The following is a 20,802-nucleotide window of genomic DNA, read 5'->3' on the forward strand; positions in this document are numbered from 1 at the left end:
TGCACACACTCATCCCAGCCGCACACACACATTACACTGCCCGCACACACTCACCCAGCCGCACACACACATTACACTCCCCACACACACTCATCCCAGCCGCACACACACATTACACTCCCCACACACACTCATCCCAGCCGCACACACACACTGCACTCCCCGCACACACTCATCCCAGCCGCACACACACTGCACTCCCCACACACACTCATCCCAGCCGCACACACACTGCACTCCCCGCACACACTCATCCCAGCCGCACACACACTGCACTCCCCACACACACTCATCCCAGCCGCACACACACTGCACTCCCCACACACACTCATCCCAGCCGCACACACACTGCACTCCCCACACACACTCATCCCAGCCCCACACACACATTACACTCCCCGCACACACTCATCCCAGCCGCACACACACATTACACTCCCCGCACACACTCATCCCGGCCGCACACACACATTACACTCCCCACACACACTCATCCCAGCCGCACACACACACTGCACTCCCCGCACACACTCATCCCAGCCGCACACACACTGCACTCCCCACACACACTCATCCCAGCCGCACACACACTGCACTCCCCACACACACTCATCCCAGCCGCACACACACTGCACTCCCCGCACACACTCATCCCAGCCGCACACACACTGCACTCCCCACACACACTCATCCCAGCCGCACACACACTGCACTCCCCACACACACTCATCCCAGCCAACAAGGTGGCATTGGTTGTGCTGGAGCCGCCCATACAGTTGATGGGTCGGCTGGGGCCAGAGGGCACCCAGGAGGTGCCCTGGGGGGGGACACCTATACGACCCGTGGCCCCAGGTTCACAGTGGGCTGTAACGGCATGCGCGGCTGCATTGCTGCCTTATCGGCTGCGGCAATGGTGTTCCGTGTCCGTGCACCCTGACCCCACAGCCCACCTCCTGGCCACCCCCCGCTACTCACCCCGACTCTGGCAGAAGAACCCCGGCCAGCAGTATAAGTGTCAGCACACTATGGCGATATTGGACACTTTCCGTACACCCTCTCTCTCCCTCAGCAGCCCTGACGCCGGTTCCACGATTTTTAAAAGCACAAGTGAACCGCGCTGCCGGGAACTCGGCCCATCGGAGGCGGAGAATCGCGGAGGCCCCGGAGAATACCGGGACGGGCCCGCTAATGATATGCCAACGGCCTTTACTGTACGCGCGGAGTGAAATGCAATGACGCCATTTTCGGGGGGACTGAGAATCGTGATTTGGCATCAAATTGGCACCTGCCGCGATTTTGGCGTTGGAAGCTATTCTCTGCCAAATCGCATTTCCCGATTTCGGCGTCGGCTGATGGGGAATCCCCGGTCTAGATTTCTCTGATTGTCGTTGTTTAAAAACCGGCATTAGCTCATTTCAACTAAAGGAGCTATTACCGGCACCAAGTTACCGGGATCAGAAGCATGACCGTACCAGGTACAGGAATGGGAAACTTCACGGCAAGACTGCCAGCAGTGCGCGGAACTGCAGTTCAAAGAATTTACAGTGCAGAAGGAGGCCATTCAGCCCATCGAGTCTGCACCAGCTCTTGGAAAGAGCACCCTACCCAAGGTCCACACCTCCACCCTATCCCCATAACCCAGTAACCCCACCCAACACTAAGGGCAATTTTGGAAACTAAGGGCAATTTATCACGGCCAATCCACCTAACCTGCACATCTTTGGACTGTGGGAGGAAACCGGAGCACCCGGAGGAAACCCACACACACACGGGGAGTACGTCAGGGCCAGTGCTGCCCTCCCAGGGATGGGGGGGGGGGGGGGCTACAAATAGGAGCAGTAAAGGGAAGGGGCAAGGAATTGTTTTAAAGGTAAATCCATCCCCTAACTGGTTGGACTTGGAGTTTAAACAAATACAACATTCCCAATTATTCGGAATAATTGCTGGTAAATATTCTGGGTCTGTAACAGGTTGAGAGTGATCACTGCTGCTCGACAAGCAGAGGGGGGCTGGATGGGAGTGAATGTCTATTAGATAAAACTATGAGGAGTTTGGTTAGGCCACCTTTCAAACTGTATGTGTGTGGGATTTCAATGAAACCATGTATGGATAACCTCCTGGGTGTCAACAGGAATACGGACTACATAAATCCCTGATACAGGGGCCGGTTGGTGAAGATGTGTTGGGATTCGAGTTCCTCGCAGTGCGGAATCGTGTCACAGGCCCCATCCATCACATCTCCTCATCTCCAACCTCCTCTCTCTTCCCGATGACTATGTGCAGCTCACCAATGGAAACTCTCAATGGGCCTCCCTAATAAACTGTTACTTAGTAACGAGATGAGGTCCTTCAGCCCCTGACACTTCTGCCATTCTGTTAGATAATGACTCATCTGTAACTTTAAAGAATGAGAGAAAGGTTACAGCATGGAAGGCCGCCATTCGGCCCATTGTCTCCAGGTCAGCTCTGCAGCCATTTTCCTGCAGCCGAGCAGCCCCTCCACCCCCTGACTCTGTCCCTGCTCCGTACACCCCCCCCGCCCCCACCTCTCGCTCGCCCCCCCCCCCCCTCCACCACCTGACTCCGTCCCTGCTACGTCCACACCCCACCTGCTCCGTCCACACCACCCCACCCCTCGCACCCCCCCTCCACCCCCTGACTCCGTCCCTGCTCCGTCCACCCCCCCACCCTTCCCACCCCCTCCACCCCCTGACTCTGTCCCTGCTCCGTCCACACCCCTCGCTCGCCCCCCCCTCCACCCCAACTCCGTCCCTGCTCCATCCACCCCTCGCCCCCCCCTCCCCCCCCCCGACTCCGTCCCTGCTCCGTCCACCCCCCCACCCCTCCCACCCCTCCCCCCCCCCGACTCCGTCCCTGCTCCGTCCACCCCCCCACCCCTCGCCCCCCCTCCACCCCCCGACTCTGTCCCTGCTCCATCCACACCCCTCGTCCCCACCCCTCGCTCGCCCCCCCTCCACCCCCTCACTCCGTCCCTGCTCCATCCACCCCTCGTCCCCCCCTCCACTCCCTGACTCCGTCCCTGCTCCGTCCACCCCCCCACCCCTCCCACCCCTCCCCCCCCCCCGACTCTGTCCCTGCTCCATCCACACCCCTCGTCCCCACCCCTCGCTCGCCCCCCCTCCACCCCCTCACTCCGTCCCTGCTCCATCCACCCCTCATCCCCCCCTCCACTCCCTGACTCCGTCCCTGCTCCGTCCACCCCCCCACCCCTCGTCCCCCCCTCCACCCCCCGACTCTGTCCCTGCTCCATCCACACCCCTCGTCCTCACCCCTCGCTCGCCCCCCCCCTCCACCCCCTGACTCCGTCCCTGCTCCGTCCACCCCCCCACCCCTCGTCCCCCCCTCCACCCCCTGACTCCGTCCCTGCTCCGTCCACACCCCCCCTGCTCCATCCACCCCCCGTTCCCCCCCACCCCCTCCTCCACTCCTGACTCTGTCCCTGCTCCGTCCACACCCCCCCCCCGCTCCATCCACCCCCCCCCCCCCCGTTCCCCCCCACCCCCTCCTCCACTCCTGACTCTGTCCCTGCTCCGTCCACACCCCCCCCCCCGCTCCATCCACCCCCCCCCCCCCCGTTCCCCCCCACCCCCTCCTCCACTCCTGACTCTGTCCCTGCTCCGTCCACACCCCCCCCACCCCTCGTCCCCCCCCTCCACCCCCTGACTCCGTCCCTGCTCCATCCACACCCCCCCCCACCCTTCGCTCGCCCCCCCCCCCGCCGCCACCTGACTCCGTCCCTGCTCCGTCCACACACCCCCCTGCTCCATCCACCCCCCGTCCCTCCCCCACCGCTCGCCCCCCCCTCCACCCCCTGACTCTGTCCCTGCTCCGTCCACACACCCCACCCTTCGTCCCCCCCTCCACCCCCTGACTCCGTCCCTGTTCCACCCCCCCCCGTAAGCATTGGTAATAACGCTTGCAACTTTACAGGACTGAGTTGGCCGAGCACAAATGTAAGGATCCTTCCCGTTGATTCCCGTTTTCCGCAGTGAGCATTTTGATCCACGGATGCTTATTGGTCAGTTATCTTTAAGTCTAGCAGGAGATCTGAGGAACTCAAAAGTAACACGAGCGGTTGGATCCTGCCGAGAATTTTTCAGAGAAGCAGGAAGACCAGTTGGAGTCCTGGACATTCTGAGGGAAGATGCTGCTCTCTGTCTTTCTCTATTTTTCTCTAGAAACGCTGCATAGTTGTACAGAGGCCAAAATGATTCCACGGTGAAAACTGTTGTAGACAGGAAACAGAAACCTCGTACCGAGGACTGAAGGGAGGAGAGCTAGAAAACAATCATCTGAAACAAACTCTCTTATCCTTTTTACTTCATCCATTATTTTTCCCCCCTCTTTCCCCCCCCTGTGTTTGTCTGTCTTCTATGTGTGTGTGCAGCGGGTGGGGCGAGTTTAAGAGTGGGAGGGGGGGTATCTGGATAATTGTTAACCGCTTGTATTTGATCATATTTATTGTTATCCATAAAGTTAATTGTGTTTAAATTTTACAAAATGTGACTGTGGTTCCTGGATATTTCCGAGACCCCAATTTGGGAATTTCCTAAGAATTATTTATTAATTTCAATTGTGTTGTGACTCTGGTTCAAGTGGGGCTGGAATTGACTGTGCACTAGCCCTGGGGGGGGGGGTCAGAACACATGCCAAATGTTCCCGTCCCTTTTCATCTCCACATCACTGTGTCGTCGCCTTTAGTCACGCTGTTAGCTTTGGCTAAGTTACGGGGGAATGGTGGCTGTGGATCTGAGTCACAGTCCAGAAACCTGAGTATCCCGTGCAGTACTGAGGGAGTGCTGCACTGTCAGAGAGTCAGTACTGAGGGAGTGCCGCACTGTCAGAGGGTCAGTACTGAGGGAGTGCCGCACTGTCAGAGGGTCAGTACTGAGGGAGTGCCGCACTGTCAGAGGGTCAGTACTGAGGGAGTGCCGCACTGTCAGAGGGTCAGTACTGAGGGAGTGCTGCACTGTCAGAGAGTCAGTACTGAGGGAGTGCCGCACTGTCAGAGGGTCAGTACTGAGGGAGTGCCGCACTGTCAGAGGGTCAGTACTGAGGGAGTGCTGCACTGTCAGAGGGTCAGTACTGAGGGAGTGCCGCACTGTCAGAGGGTCAGTGCTGAGGGAGTGCTGCACTGTCAGAGGGTCAGTACTGAGGGAGTGCTGCACTGTCAGAGGGTCAGTACTGAGGGAGTGCCGCACTGTCAGAGGGTCAGTGCTGAGGGAGTGCTGCACTGTCAGAGGGTCAGTGCTGAGGGAGTGCCGCACTGTCAGAGGGTCAGTACTGAGGGAGTGCCGCACTGTCAGAGGGTCAGTGCTGAGGGAGTGCCGCACTGTCAGAGGGTCAGTACTGAGGGAGTGCCACACTGTCAGAGGGTCAGTGCTGAGGGAGTGCTGCACTGTGAGAGGGTCAGTACAGAGGGAGTGCTGGACTGTCAGTGGGTCAGTACTGAGGGAGTGCCGCACTGTCAGTGGGTCAGTACTGAGGGAGTGCTGCACTGTCAGTGGGTCAGTACTGAGGGAGTGCCGCACTGTCAGAGGGTCAGTGCTGAGGGAGTGCTGCACTGTCAGAGGGTCAGTGCTGAGGGAGTGCCGCACTGTCAGAGGGTCAGTACTGAGGGAGTGCCGCACTGTCAGAGGGTCAGTGCTGAGGGAGTGCCGCACTGTCAGAGGGTCAGTACTGAGGGAGTGCCACACTGTCAGAGGGTTAGTGCTGAGGGAGTGCTGCACTGTGAGAGGGTCAGTACAGAGGGAGTGCTGGACTGTCTGAGGGTCAGTACTGAGGGAGTGCTGCACTGTCAGAGGGTCAGTACTGAGGGAGTGCTGCACTGTCAGAGGGTCAGTACTGAGGAAGTGCTGCACTGTCAGAGGGTCAGTACTGAGTGAGCGCTGCACTGTCAGAGGGTCAGTATTAAGGGAGTGCTGCACTGTCAGAGGGTCAGTGCTGAGGGAGTGCCGCACTGTCAGAGTGTCAGTACTGAGGGGGAGTGCCGCACTGTCAGAGGGTCAGTACTGAGGAAGTGCTGCACTGTCAGAGGGTCAGTACTGAGGGAGTGCAGCACTGTCAGAGGGTCAGTACAGAGTGAGTGCTGCACTGTCAGAGGGTCAGTACAGAGTGAGTGCTGCACTGTCAGAGGGTCAGTACTGAGGGAGTGCCGCACTGTCAGAGGGTCAGTACTGAGGGAGTGCTGCACTGTCAGAGGGTCAGTACTGAGGGAGTGCTGCACTGTCAGAGGGTCAGTACTGGAGGAAGTGCTGCACTGTCAGAGGGTCAGTACTGAGGGGGCGCTGCACTGTCAGAGGGTCAGTACTGAGGGAGTTTTGCACCGCCAGAGAGTCAGTACTGAGTGAGTGTTGCATTGTCAGAGAGTCAGTACTGAGGGAGTGCTGCACTGTCAGAGGGTCAGTACTGAGGGAGTGCCGCACTGTCAGAGGGTCAGTGCTGAGTGAGCGCTGCACTGTCAGAGGGTCAGTATTAAGGGAGTGCTGCACTGTCAGAGGGTCAGTGTTGAGGGAGTGCCGCACTGTCAGAGTGTCAGTACTGAGGGGGAGTGCCGCACTGTCAGAGGGTCAGTGCTGAGGGAGTGCTGCACTGTTAGAGGGTCAGTGCTGCACTGTCAGAGAGTCAGTACTGAGTGAGCGCTACACTGTCAGACGGTCAGTATTAAGGGAGTGCTGCACTGTCAGAGGGTCAGTACTGAGGGAGTGCCGCACTGTCGGAGGATCAGTACTGAGGGAGTGCTGCTCTGTCAGAGAGTCAGTACTGAGTGAGCGCTGCACTGTCAGAGGGTCAGTACTGAGGGAGTGCTGCACTGTCAGAGGGTCAGTACTGAGGGAGTGCCGCACTGTCAGAGGGTCAGTACTGAGGGAGTGCTGCACTGTCAGAGGGTCAGTACTGAGGGAGTGCCGCACTGTCAGAGGGTCAGTACTGAGGGAGTGTTGCACTGTCAGAGGGTCAGTGCTGAGGGAGTGCTGCACTGTCAGAGTGTCAGTACTGAGGGAGTGCCGCACTGTCAGAGGGTCAGTGCTGAGGGAGTGCCGCACTGTCAGAGGGTCAGTGCTGAGGGAGTGCTGCACTGTCAGAGATGTTGTTGATCAGGTGGGACACCAAACTGAGGTTCTACCTGCCCTTTCGAGTGGATATGAAATATTACATTGCACTATAGGGAGAAGAGCAGTGGAGTTTCTCCGGTGAAACCTTACTGTCAATAAGTCTCATAGATGAAAAAAACATCTTGCTGTGCAAAATGGCTGACAGATTTCCTCCAATAAAACAGAAGTCGCAATGTGGGAAGAAATTCAGCAGGTTAGACCGCCAATGAGCCACCCTGCCCTGTCCTCGATCACCCAGGAGCCTCCAATAACCTGGCAACCCCCCCGCCCCCCCGCCCATGTGCCATTAGGCCTGGTCCATGGTTGTGTGTCCAGGCCTCGCCGCGGAGACCGTTAGCCGCTGGGCATCATATGTTCAAATTTAAATATGTAAATCTGGAACTCGCCCAGCGCGGGTTCAAAGGCCTCTCGCGAGATTTACCGGCCTCTTCGTGTCATCAAGTCAGGCACGACGAGGACAGTAAACCACGCCCTCTCTCTCAAAGCTGAGTGAGTTTGTGTGAGTGAATGATTGTGTGTGTGTGAGCGAACGATTATGCGTGTTTGTGCGTGCGCGCGGGTGCATGTGTGTGTGTGTGTGTGTGTGTGTCTGACTGGGAGTAATTGAATTTCCATAACAATCTCTGGTATTATTCAAAAGCCTGCTGTTTACTGATAAAGGTGTTGTTTCAGATTCAATTTGTTGAGGCCTTAATTTTAAATTTTTTAACACAATGTGTGGAGGCTGATAAGGGATCGGTGTTTCCTCAGATAGACAGCTCTCAGACTGCAGTAAGGGGCGATGTCCGGCAGGACTGCAGTAAGGGACGATGTCCGGCAGGACTGCAGTAAGGGGCGATGTCCGGCAGGGCTGCAGTAAGGGGCGATGTCCGGCAGGGCTGCAGTAAGGGGCGATGTCCGACAGGGCTGCAGTAAGGGGCGATGTCCGGCAGGGCTGCAGTAAGGGGCGATGTCCGGCAGGGCTGCAGTAAGGGGCGATGTCCGACAGGGCTGCAGTAAGGGGCGATGTCCGGCAGGGCTGCAGTAAGGGGCGATGTCCGGCAGGACTGCAGTAAGGGGCGATGTCCGGCAGGGCTGCAGTAAGGGACGATGTCCGGCAGGGCTGCAGTAAGGGGCGATGTCCGGCAGGACTGCAGTAAGGGGCGATGTCCGGCAGGGCTGCAGTAAGGGACGATGTCCGGCAGGACTGCAGTAAGGGGCGATGTCCGGCAGGACTGCAGTAAGGGGCGATGTCCGGCAGGACTGCAGTAAGGGACGATGTCCGGCAGGGTTCTCAAGCTGCAGTAAGGGACGTTGTCGCCCCGGTCAGACCATGGGGCTCTATCGCCAGACCTTGGGGAAAAAATCATCGACAGTCAAAGAGTCAATGATGCTGAGTTCAGACCCAGAGGGGCTGTGAATGGAATTACAGTAAAACAGAAGTGTGTTACTGCATGAAAGAGACTCCAATGTAAAGTGCAAGCAATGGACCTGCTCTGCATTGCAGTCCCTGTTTTAATTAAACCCAGGCCTTCACATTAAGTTCTGATTGAAGTTAATGCTCCTGCTCCCTCCCCAATGTTTGTTCTACAGAAACAACTTTCTTTAACCTTTTATACAAAGCTTGAAATCAAAGATTGGCTCCATTTTTGTCATGTGTCTAATTATTCTCTGGAACCTGTAGAAATCATGGAATTTACAGTGCAGAAGGAGGCCATTCAGCCCATTGGGCCTGCACCAGCTCTTGGAAAGAGCACCCTACTTAAGCCCTCACCTCCACCCTATCCCCGTAACCCAGTAACCCCACCTAACCTTTTGGAAACTTAGGGACAATTTAACGTGGCCAATCCACCTAACCTGCACATCTTGGACTTTCTCAATAACTTGCTTAATGTGCCAAGGAAACTTTTGAAAACACGATTCACATCCTGGCATCTGTGAACGCGTATGTAAGAGGTTCGGATTGTGCATGCGTGTGAAATGATGTGAATAAATGTGTGTGTCTGTACTTGTGAGATCTTGGGGGCTGAATTTAATGGAGCCCATTGGACCAGGCGAGGTTGTGGGGGCTGGCCCACATCATCGCGCCCTACCTCCCACCCTCACAGGCGGTAAAACTGACCCCCTCCCTCCCCCATTACGTCAGCGGGGCAGGGAGCCCGACCACTGACAAATGTTCTCAATATCTCCATTTTCTACATCTCCATTATCCATGAGCCCATTGGGCTTTAGAGGTGGTTCAGGGATTCTCATGTGGATTTCCTGTGCCTCCTGTTCTTTTTTTGGTTTTTTGGGAGGGGCGGGGGGGAATCCCCGCTTCAAAGGCACTTAGTACCTCATCAAGGAACTTTTTTTTATTCCATCATGGGATGTGCAATCTCTGGCAAGGCCCCCATAGCTCACTTCACCCACTCCTAATTGCCCATAGCTCACTTCAGAGGGCAGGTAAGAGTCAATCACATCACTGTGGGTCTGGTGTCACATGTAGGCCAGACCAGTTAAGGATGGCAGATTTCCTTCCTAAAGGACATTAATGAAGCTGATGGGTTTTTAAGACAATCGACGACAGTTGTCATTACGGAGACTAGTTTTATATTCCAGATTTATTACTTGAATTTAAACTAGCTGCGCTGGTGGGATTTGAACCCACGTTCCCAGAGCATTAGCCTGGGCCTCTGGATTCCTAGTCCAGAGACATTACCACTTTGCCACCACTTCGCACCTGTCATCAGAGCTGCCGGCTAAGAGCCACCTCCAGACCTCGTATTCAACCTCCCTTCCCTGCCTTGCTGACCACCCCCTCTCCGCAATTCCCAAACCGCCTCACACCCCTCTCCCGAGGAGCCTCACTGTCGTACCCACCTGCCGCCACCTGCAGAAACAGGAAATTTGTTGGCTCCCAGTTTCCGCCTCCATGGGTCTAAACCTAGGGGAATGCCTCACACTGGCCAGTGAGATGCCTGATTCAGCCGGGCCCCCCAGTGAAGTGAGGCGGGTCTCCCATAGGTGGCTAGAACCCGTGCCAGGGCCACCAAGTCCAGCCCTATGTGTCTCTGTCCGTGGATATGTATTTACCTTGACCGATGTGGCTGATTCCCATTCCGATGCTGTCGTCCTTCGACCGTCAGTCATTTTCAATCTGTCGATTGGTTTAAGAGGAGTTGGATCCTGAGCACTTTGTGGGACTGTTTGCTGATTGCTGGATCGATTTCCGTGGAAATAAACGTGAGTCGAGAGCTGATCTCACTGGCTGGGTCTCAGAAAGCTGCAGGAGGATGGCATTGCTATGGCCTGTAGTACGGGCACACACTGTTTGCATCTATTTTACTTCAGGTAAAATGTGGCCACTGCGGCAGAACATTATCCCATTTCAGTACAAGGTGATTTCCCAATATCAGGGGAGGAATAATTCCCCCCACCACACTGGAATATACACCCCTACACCGACGCTGGAATACTGACCCCCACCCCCCCACACTGACACTGGAATATTCCAACACTGGAAAACAACAATTTGCATTTATGTAGCCTCTATATCTTCGTAAAATATCCCGGAGAGGTTTCACAGGAGTGATTATCGAACAAAATTTGACACTGAGCCAATGAATCAGTCATTAAACCAGGTGACTGAATGTTTGGTCAAAGTGGTAGATTTATGTCGATATATAACAGGTTTGATCAAACTACCACCAGAGGGCCGGGATTCTCCCCTACCCGGCGGGACGGGGGGTTCCGGCGGGATGGAGTGGCGGGAACCACTCCGCACCTTTAGGGGCCGAGCCCTCACCTTGAGGGGCTGGGCCCGCGCCGGAGTGGTTGGCGCTCCGCTGGCTGGCGTGGACGGCCTTTGGCGCCACACCAGCCGGAGCCGAAAGGTCTTCACCGGTCGGCGGAAGTCCGCGCATGCGTGGGAACGTCAGCGGCTGCTGATGTCAACCCCGCGCAGTGGAGGGGGTCTCTTCCGCCTCCACCATGGTGGAGACCGTGGCGAAGGCGGAAGAAAAAGAGTGCCCCCACGGCACAGGCCCGCCCGCGGATCGGTGGGCCCCGATCGCGGGCCAGGCCACCGTGGGGGCAACCCCCGGGGCCAGCTCGCCCCGCGCCCCCACCAGGACCCCGGAGCCCGCCCGCGCCGCCTGCTCCCGCCGGTAAGGTAGGTGGTTTAATCCACGCCGGCGGCAGAGGGTTGACAGTGGCGGGACTTCGGCCCATCGCGGGGCGGAGAATCGCCTGGGGGGGGGGGGGGGGGGCAGCCGAGTGGCGCGATTCCCGCCCCGCCGAATCTCTGGTGGCAGAGAATTCGTGACCCGGCAGGGGCGGGATTCACGCCAGCCCCCGGCGATTCTCCGACCCGGCCGGGGGGGGGGGGGGGGGGGGAGAGAATCCCGCCCAAGGAATTTTCTGCTGGTGACGCGGATCTTGGGTACCAACTGGAAAGCTGGTGGGAGGCTTAAATCCCCTCTTTCCAGCACAGTCTGCTGGAATAAGGGGCCAATCGGGCAGCTGACAAGCTTTGCCCCAGGATCAGGATGCCAGGGTCCCTTCCGCCAAGACCTGCCAGTCAATCAGAGGCGGGTAGCTTGTTGCAATGGCAGCACCAGTGGCTGCTGCCGAATTAACACCCAACGTAGGCCCAGGAACCAGGTGGCAGGTGGGTTATGGCAGGAGGTTGTTTGCAGGGGGCACATCGTGGGAAATGCGGGTGGGCGCATCGTCGGCACAGACAGGAGAGTTAGCTTTCAGTGGAGCACCCCCCCCCTTCCCAATGAGTAACCCCCCCCCCTACCCGAAGCTGGGGCCCCTCATTCAGGAACTGTATGCCTTTGAACGAGGGAGATTCCCAGGAAGGAAACGTGATGAGTTTGCTTAACCCCCAAAGTCCACCGTTGGGTTATCAGCAGCAGCGGTGGGATGACTGGCCATTCATTATCCACTCAGGGCCTCAATTGGTGGTGGGTGGGGCTAGGGCGCTGGAAGGCCGTCATGGACCCTCCCATCAGGCCTGATTCCAAATTGGCCATGGGGCGAGATTCTGCCCAAGATTACTGGGTCAAAACCCTGGAACTCCCCCCTCAATAATGTGGCTGACCCACACCATGTCGCTCACCACCATCGGCTCAAAGCCAATCGGGGGGGGGAACAAAAGCTGCTTTTACCACTGACATGGTTTTTCAAAAACTTGACAGGAGTGGGAATCTGAAGATTGCTGCAAGTGTCTTCAGTTATTTTAGGAAGAAAGATTCACACATGCAACACTTCTTAGAAATGACACTTAGTTTTTCACATTCAAGGGGACTCGAAGCAGAGTGACTTGTACAGACAGGCAGTGCAGACATTCATGCCAGCAGGTTGCTGAAAGCAGCAATGAAATTATTCACTCGTTAAATCTCCGTCTGGCTGTAATAGTTGAGGAAGGAAGCGTGGACATTCCTCCCACAGCCACCAAGACTAGGGTTTAGTTCAGAGTCAGTGTCCCTCAGTGCTGAGGCAGACAATCAAACCACCACACCCCCCCCCTCCTCTCCCTCCCCTCCCCAAACTGTTCAGCTCAATTTTCCATTGTTGCATTTGAAGAACGTGGTGGAAATACTCGACAGGACGGTCAGCCTCTGTGGGGACGGCAGAAACAAATTGCTTCAGGCATGGACGGCCCTCATGTCGAATGAAGCCGCCGCAAGTAAACAATAAGTCTGGTTTCTCTCTCTCGCTCTCCCTCTCCTGCAGAGTTCTTCCAGCATTTTCCGTCTGTATTCCAGAGAATGATAGGAAAGTACAGACAGACAGCGTTGGATATTTTCCGACAGAAGGATGTACTGTAAAGCCAGCTCGGTGATGGCAGGAACCCTGTAGGGCAGCCAAGACTAAGATACAAAGATTCATGCATGCGAGATATTATTTTACGCCAGGCTGACTTCCACACGTAACTGAAGCACTCTGCGGCAATGTCTCCACATTGGGCCGTGGAGGTTTGAAGAACTGTGCCTTCAGATTGCCACAGAAAAGTACCAATGTGGCCATAACCCCTGCATCAGCGGATGAGGAGCTGCGATGACCCCTCTGCAACCTACCTTGCTCGAATTGGACTCTGGTCACACTTGAAGACTCATAACAGATGGACAGTCGATGAGAATCATTTGCCAAGCCAAACCAGGGGAGTACAGCATAGAGCGCCAGCAGAGTACAGCATAGAGCAGGCCCATTCAGCCTACTGAGTCTGTGCTGACTCTTTCTAAGATCAATCCTGTTAGTTCCATTCCCTCGCATTTTCCCCCTACCCCTACAAATACTCCTTCAAGTATTTATCCAGGTTCCTTTCGAAGGCTGCTGTTAAATCTGTATTTGCCTTCCTACCAGGCCAGCCTAACCACGCGATGTGTGAAAAAACTTTTCTTCATGTTGCCTCTCGTTCTTTTGCCAATTCTGTGGCCTTTGGCTATCAACTGTACAGCCATGGGAAACAATTCATCACGACCAGTCCACCTAACCTGCACATGTTTGGACAGCGGGAGGAAACCGGGGCACCCGGAGGAAACCCACGCAGACACGGGGAGAACGTGCAAACTCCGCACAGACAGTCACCCGAGGCTGGAATTTAACCGGGGTCCCTGGCGCTGTGAGGCACCATGCCATCCCAGTGTGACGTTTTCATAACTGGTCTTGCCACTTTCTACCCGGCGAAGCTAACGGCCAAGTACAATGGCAGAGACTGTTACTTAGAGACAGCGTCGGAGGCAGAGGCGTTTGTGAAGACAGAAGGCCTGGGATCAGACCGAATATATTCAGAGCTGAGTTCTTTTCCTTGCACGGGTGTCATGGATAACTTTGTTTTGGGGTTTTTGTTTTGGGTGTAATGGGGTTTGGAGGGATGAGGGGAGCATCGGGATTGACGTGGTTTCGTTTTCGGGTATGGGGAGGGGGCTGTGGCAGCGGCCATCGTGTTAACACTCAGCTGGCTAGTGAACGGGAGTGAGGTGGGGTATGGGCCACGGCTGTTGGAACCTGCACCGGCCGGCTTCGATGAGCCTGGGAGGTGCGAATGCTGGGGGATGGGGTTGATACTGGATGAGGTGCTTTCAAGAGGAAGTGACGGAGGGGTTTCTTTGGGGGGGGGGGGGGGGCGGAGATAGGGGGTGGCAGTGCCTAGGAGCAGGGCCCTTTCTTGTGGGGCAGGGCCTGAAAGGACGGTCATGGCGGGTAGGAAGGACTGGTGGGGGGGGTGGTAAGAGACCCCTGGTCAGAGTGGTGATGTGGAATGTAAGAGGGTTGAGGGGACCGGTGAAATGAGCGTGACTTTTCTCGCATCTGAATGGCTTGAAGGTGGACGCGGTGCAGTTACAGGAGACGCACCTGAGGGTAAAGAATCAGACGAGGCTGAGGAAGCGTTGGGAGACCATATGCTCCATTCTGGCTTCGCGAGCAGAGCGCGGGGGGTGGCTATAATGGTGGGTAAATGTGTGAGGTTCCAAATGGAGAAGGTGGGGGCGGATCGGGAGGGTTGGGGGGCAGGTCCATGATAGTGGCGGGTACAGTGGAGGTGAGGTTGGTGGTGTTAGTTTGTGTGTATGGCCCGAACTGGGACGATGCTGGGTTTGTGCGGAGCATGTTAGCCGCGATAATGGACCTGGAGACCCACCTGCTGATAATGGGGACGGTTGGAACGCCATTTGACAAGTTTACTTTGTTGCTGCCACCAACACTCGAACAACTAAGATTCTCTCCAGCCACTGACCAACCCCCCCCCCCCCCAACCGCCCCCCCCCCCACACCACCATCACCACAGCAAAACACATCCCCACCCCCACCACACCACCATCACCACAGCAAAACACATCCCCCCCCCACACCACCATCACCACAGCAAAACACATCCCCACCCCCCCACCACCATCACCACAGCAAAACACATCCCCACCCCCACCACACCACCATCACCACAGCAAAACACATCCCCCCCCCCCACACCACCATCACCACAGCAAAACACATCCCCACCCCCACACCACCATCACCACAGCAAAACACATCCCCACCCCCCCACCACCATCACCACAGCAAAACACATCCCCACCCCCACCACACCACCATCACCACAGCAAAACACATCCCCTCCCCCCCCACAGCACCATCACCACAGCAAAACACATCCCCCCCCCCACACCACCATCACCACAGCAAAACACATCCCACCCCCCCACCACCATCACCACAGCAAAACACATCCCCACCCCCACCACACCACCATCACCACAGCAAAACACATCCCCTCCAGCCTCCCCCCCCCCCCCCCCCCCCCAGCAACCTATCAAAACACAACCCCCTTCGACCCTAGCCACCTATCAGAGCAAACCACAACCCTGCACCCCCCCCGCCACCTACCACAGCAAATCACGTCACCCCGTCCTCCCGCCACTGCTGATCAAGACCAACGGTGAGATCCTGGAAAATGTGGACCAACATCTGTACCTTGGGAGCCTCCTCTTGACGAAGGCAGACATAGATGATGAATTTCATCAAACAGCTCCAACGCTCAAGCCCAGCCTTCAGCCGATTGAAGAAAATAATATTTGAGGACCAGGATGTAAAACCCAAGATTACGGTCTTGGCTTTCTGTGCAGCATTGGTGATCCCCCTCTGTGTGCACTGCACAATTGGAGAACATACGGTTTGTACCTCAAAGCACTGGAGAATTACCAGTGGCGCCTTTGTAAAATCCTCCAAATCTACTCACACGAAAGGCAGCATCGAGCGGCTAATCACTGAAAACCAGCTCTCCTGAGTGGGACAAGTTGTTTCGATGCTGGATGACGGACTCTGAGACAGTTGGTCTACTCAGAACGTGGACATGGCAGGAGCATTTCCTCCTTAAGGAAGGTCACTCAGTTGGGTTTTTACGACAGTCCTACAGCTTCATGTTCACTGTTACTGATACAATCATTTTAGTTTCAGATTGTTAATGCCAACTCAAAATCTCAAATTCCCAGGTGGGTTTGAACCCACATTCTCCGGATTATTAGTGAAGCAACATAACCACGACTTCACCGTACGAGCCTACACATCAGCACAACACTGAGCCCAAGAAAAAGCAGACAGAGAGGTGAAAGCACTAACCCCCTGACAACATTTTACACAACCTTTTGCTGCAAGTAGGCAAGAGTTAGCGGCTGCTGGTCTGTGTGTGACCCACATAGCGAGCGTGAGTTTAAAGAGCAGCAACAATGGAGAGCGGGAGAAGTTAAGGGCCGTGTGTATCATCTGCATTATGCACTGTAGCAACTCGCCAAGGCTCCTTCGACAACATCTTCCAAACCGGTAACCTCTACAATCTAGAAGGACAAGGACGGCAGATACCCGGGAACCCCACCACCTGGAGGTTCCCCTCCGAGTCACTCACCAGCCTGACTTGGAAACACATCGCTGTTCCTTCACCGTCGCTGGGACAAAACCCTGTAACGTCCTCCCTAACAGCACAGTGGGTGTACCTTCACCGCACGGACTGCAGCAGTTCAAGAAAACGGCTCACTACCATCTTCTCGAGGGCAATTAGGGATGGGTGACAAGTGACACCCTCATTCCAAGAACAAAAGGACATTTCCTCACTGCAGAGAAACCCCGTTCGTTGAACTGTAGCAGAGTGAACATTCATTTCACCGAGTACCTTGTGTTTTCGGTCATGTGCATCTGATAGGAATGATTGGAGTGTAATACAAAACATGGCACATTAATAAAACCTCTAACCAGGGGAGAGCAGATCCCAGAGCAACCTACAATAGCTCAGACTGGACCATCCAAACCTGTTGTGCTAATACATTTACCCTGTAGTGGGAATGACTGTAATTAATCAGTTCTGCGTGAGAGGAATTAATCAAAGATATTACAGTACAGTGCATTGAATTAATTGAACATAGTGTAAGAAATTAATTGTGTACATTAGTTTGAGGAAACAGTAGTTTTGCACATTAGTTTGAATAAATTGGGATCTGTAGCGTATTACTGTGAGAAGTTTTGAGAGCTGAGTAAATCTTCTTTGGTAGGTAACACAATGAGTGCAAAGTGCAGGATTAGTGTCAGCGAGATAAAATGCAGGTTGGGCAGGTTTTTCTTTTTCTTTTGTAATCTCAGTAGGGAGCATATTGGAGATTAGGGTCTGTCTGTCACATGATTTACCGACCACTAGTTACAATGGTTAGAAAGTCTACACAGCGAGCCTGAATTTCTGAGACGTGCTACAGGCGAGACTCTCCACAGAGCCAAGAGCTTGGTCAATTACCCTGATTGAGTTTGGGACCAGTGAGGTTACCATTCATCACAGAGTGTGTTTAATGGATGCTTCTTAATAGAATTGCAGTGAAGTTTAGTTGCTCACTGGCTGTGTTGGATGGTGACATAGAAACTAAAGCACTTGACTCATAACTAAGGGACTGCTGCCTCTGTAACGTCTCCATTACAATGCCCAGTGTGTTTCCTTTAAACTATGTCTAATGTAATTTTAGAATATAATTGAAAAAGCACAACTCCATTAAGCATGGCTCAGTGGCCCAGGATCCAGCAGAGCTAACCACTGCATCTACAGGGGCTGAAGATGCAATGTCCCATTGCCTTGAGCAACATGTTAACACAACATTCTGACACACTGTGTTGGTCAGGCTAATGACCATTGTTCTGCTTGGCATTTGCACCAATATTCAGCCTCCTCTGTAAAACCATCTGAATTTTCCATAGAATCTTTCATTTCCCTTTATGTTTATACAGCACGAGGGCACAGCCAGGGCTGCACGTTACGACATTACTGTAAATTCTAAGCATCAGTCACAGTGGGAACAAGAATTCTACTTGTCTGTTCCAGTGTCTGACCAAGCTGCCAGAAACATATTTCTGTTTTAAATGGAAGGCATTTTCTTTCATTATCTCGCATTCTGCTCCCGATGCCGTGAGGCGCAGAGTGTGAGAGTCGTTAACTGGAATAAAGTCAAGTCCTGACTGAGCTCCTGACCAACCAATATCCGGGTGCCCAGTTTGGGATTGCAGTGAGGTGCGAATTGAGTTTAGGCATGCCTGCCGTGGAGACAGCAGGCCAATTCACAAGCTGCGGGGAACATGCTCTCACTCCACTGCTTTGATGACTTGAGATTTTACTGACTTACAAACACTTGCAGTGAGAATGGACGGCACTGCAGTAATAAAATAGCCGAGGGTTTGAGGTCAGAATGTTCCTGGGGAGTTTGATCAATTCAGCACCACCTTTCCTGTAATGTCACACTCGCATTGTGAAATGCATTTTTGGACGTCCTGTGGGTTTATTACTAAGTTATTAACAGCAACACTCTTCAGTCTGGAAGGACTGGCTGGATTCCTGCAAAAATGTGGGCTGGGTTTTTCCAAGGCATTAGATGTAGAGCTTCATCGGCAGCAGCCAGCAATTGATTTCCTTGTTCAGGTCCAGTGATTTCCAAACCTTGGCCTCCAGGTGAAGGAATCAAAATTATCCTCGCGGCTGTTTTGCACTTTGAGCGCCAGGAAAAAGTGAAATGTTGGGAGGTGTTGGGGAGAAAGTCCAGTTATTGGGTGAAAATCCAATTAAAAAAACCCCAGTGCCAAGATCCTCCTAGTTGGAAGTTCTCGATGAAAAATTGTGCTTCCTTTAAAGGAATAATTGAGCCATGGACGACCCCATAAGAGTCAAAGAGGTCTACATCACGTCTGCATCAGTCTAAAACAACTACCTAACTATTCTAATCCCATTTCCCAGCACTTGGCCCATAGTCTTGTCGGTCCTTGAATCGCAAGTGCACATCTAAATACTTCTTAAATGGGCAGCACGGTGGTGCAAGTGGTTAGCACTGATGCCTCACAGCGCTGAGGTCCCAGGTTCGATCCCGGCTCTGGGTCACTGTCCGTGTGGAGTTTGCACATTCTCCCCGTGTCTGCGTGGGTTTCGCCCCCACAACCCAAAGATGTGCAGGGTAGGTGGATTGGCCCCGCTAAATTGCCCCTTAATTGGAAAAAATGAATTGGGTACGCTAAATTTTTTTATTTTTTTTAAACTTCTTAAATGTTCTGAGGGTCTCTGCCTCCACCCCCCTTTCAGGCAGTGAGTTCCAGACTCCCGCCCCCCTCTGGGTGAAAAGGTTTTTCCTCACATCCCCTCTAAACCTCCTGCCCCTTACCTTAAATCAATGCCCCCTGGTCACTGATCCCTCCAACAAGGGGAAATGTTTCATCCTGTCTACTCTATTTATGTCCCTCACTATTTTATACATCTCAATCCTGTCCCCCCTCAGTCTCCTCTGCTCCAAGGAAAACAACCCCAGCCTAGCCAGTCTCTCTGCATAACTAAACTACTCATGTTGAACACCTCAATTTAATCTGCTCCAATTTCTTCTTCTTTTCAAAAACACCTCGATTTTCCAAATCTTTCTTTCAATTTTTGATTGAAAGCAGCATTTCACTGTATTTGTACTCTATCCTTTCCACTGTGTGTGTGTGTGTGTGTGTGTGGAAACTCCAAACTGCAGATGTCGACAAATATATTAGTAAGGTTTTAGAGGAAGGAAATAGTGTGGGAATTAGGGAGGGTTGTCCAGACCCCAGCTGACCAGGCTCCCATTTTGCACCCTCTGTACATAGACATAGAATTTCCAGTGCCGAAGGAGGCCATTTGGCCCATCGAATCTTCAACGGCCCTTGGAAAGAGCACCCTACTTAAGCCCACACCTCCAACCTGGAATCGAACCTGGAACCCTGGAGCTGTGAAGCAACTGTGCTAACCGCTGTGCTACCGTCTAAGTCTGAACTCAATCCAAAATGCTGCTGTGTATATCCTAACTCGCACCAAGTTTCATTCACCCATCGTCCCCTGTGCTCGCTGGCTAACATTAGCTCCCAGTCCGGCAATGTCTCAATTTCTGATTTCTCATCCTTTCCCCTCCCCATCTTTGGAACCTCCTCCAGGAGTACAACACTCTGGAATCTCTGTGTCCCTCCAAATCTGGCATCTTGAGCAAACCCCATTTTAATCGCGTCCCATTGGCAGTTGCCAGTGCGCTGAGCTCCGGAATTCCATCCCGAAAACTCTCTGCCTCTTCCTCCTCTTTTAGGGCACAACTTTAAACCTACCTCAGCTTTCTGTCACCGGCACTAATATCTCTTGGGTCAAATTTGACTTGATGATGCTCCTGTGAAGAGCCCGGGAATATTTGATCACGTTAACGGTACTATATAAATTCAAACTGCTGTTGTTGATTCCTGGCAGGGGTCTGGGAAGACATTGAGCGTGGTCACAGGAAATTAAACATTGTGGCTATCGCAGAGTCTCAGTCCCTGACCAAACCGCTCTGTTTTGATTTAGAGAAACCACTAGTTTAAAATCCGAGGGTTCGATGTTCTGGAGTGTGAAAACCATACAAGGTTTTCAAAGGCTGCCCTATAACTTGGGGCGAGGAGAAAACCTCAGTCCTTGGTGACTCACCCACTCACTGAGCCAGCCCACAGCACAGCATCTTGAGCTGATTAATGTGCGCACGTTGCACAGATACCCTGATGCCCTTGCACACTTTCTAACTCCAAACAACAATGCCGATGGACAATTGCTGTTTGATGTAACACAGGATCCCAAGGCTCAATCCATGAGGAATATGTCCTCACCTTGTATTTTGAGTAAGTGAGAAGACGTCACTAACAGGATGAGATATGA

At 53.8% G+C, this 20,802-nt stretch overlaps 1 protein-coding gene across 8 annotated transcripts in view; it reads right to left on the bottom strand.

Moving 5' to 3' along the window:
• The window catches only part of LOC140398116 (nectin-1-like), a 574,692-nt gene that overhangs the window by 288,138 nt on the left and 265,752 nt on the right, over nucleotides 1-20,802 (bottom strand). The window contains exon 6 of one of the 8 annotated variants that reach the window (XM_072486389.1): nucleotides 7,761-8,465. The exons of the other annotated variants lie outside the window; for them this stretch is intronic. Coding sequence (XP_072342490.1) covers nucleotides 8,407-8,465 — 59 coding nt within the window. The 3' untranslated portion in view covers nucleotides 7,761-8,406. Of the gene's footprint in view, nucleotides 1-7,760; nucleotides 8,466-20,802 lie in introns of those variants that run through there. 8 annotated transcript variants of the gene reach the window in all.

Source organism: Scyliorhinus torazame, chromosome 21 (assembly GCF_047496885.1).
Source record: "Scyliorhinus torazame isolate Kashiwa2021f chromosome 21, sScyTor2.1, whole genome shotgun sequence".
Taxonomy (NCBI): Eukaryota; Metazoa; Chordata; class Chondrichthyes; order Carcharhiniformes; family Scyliorhinidae; genus Scyliorhinus; species Scyliorhinus torazame.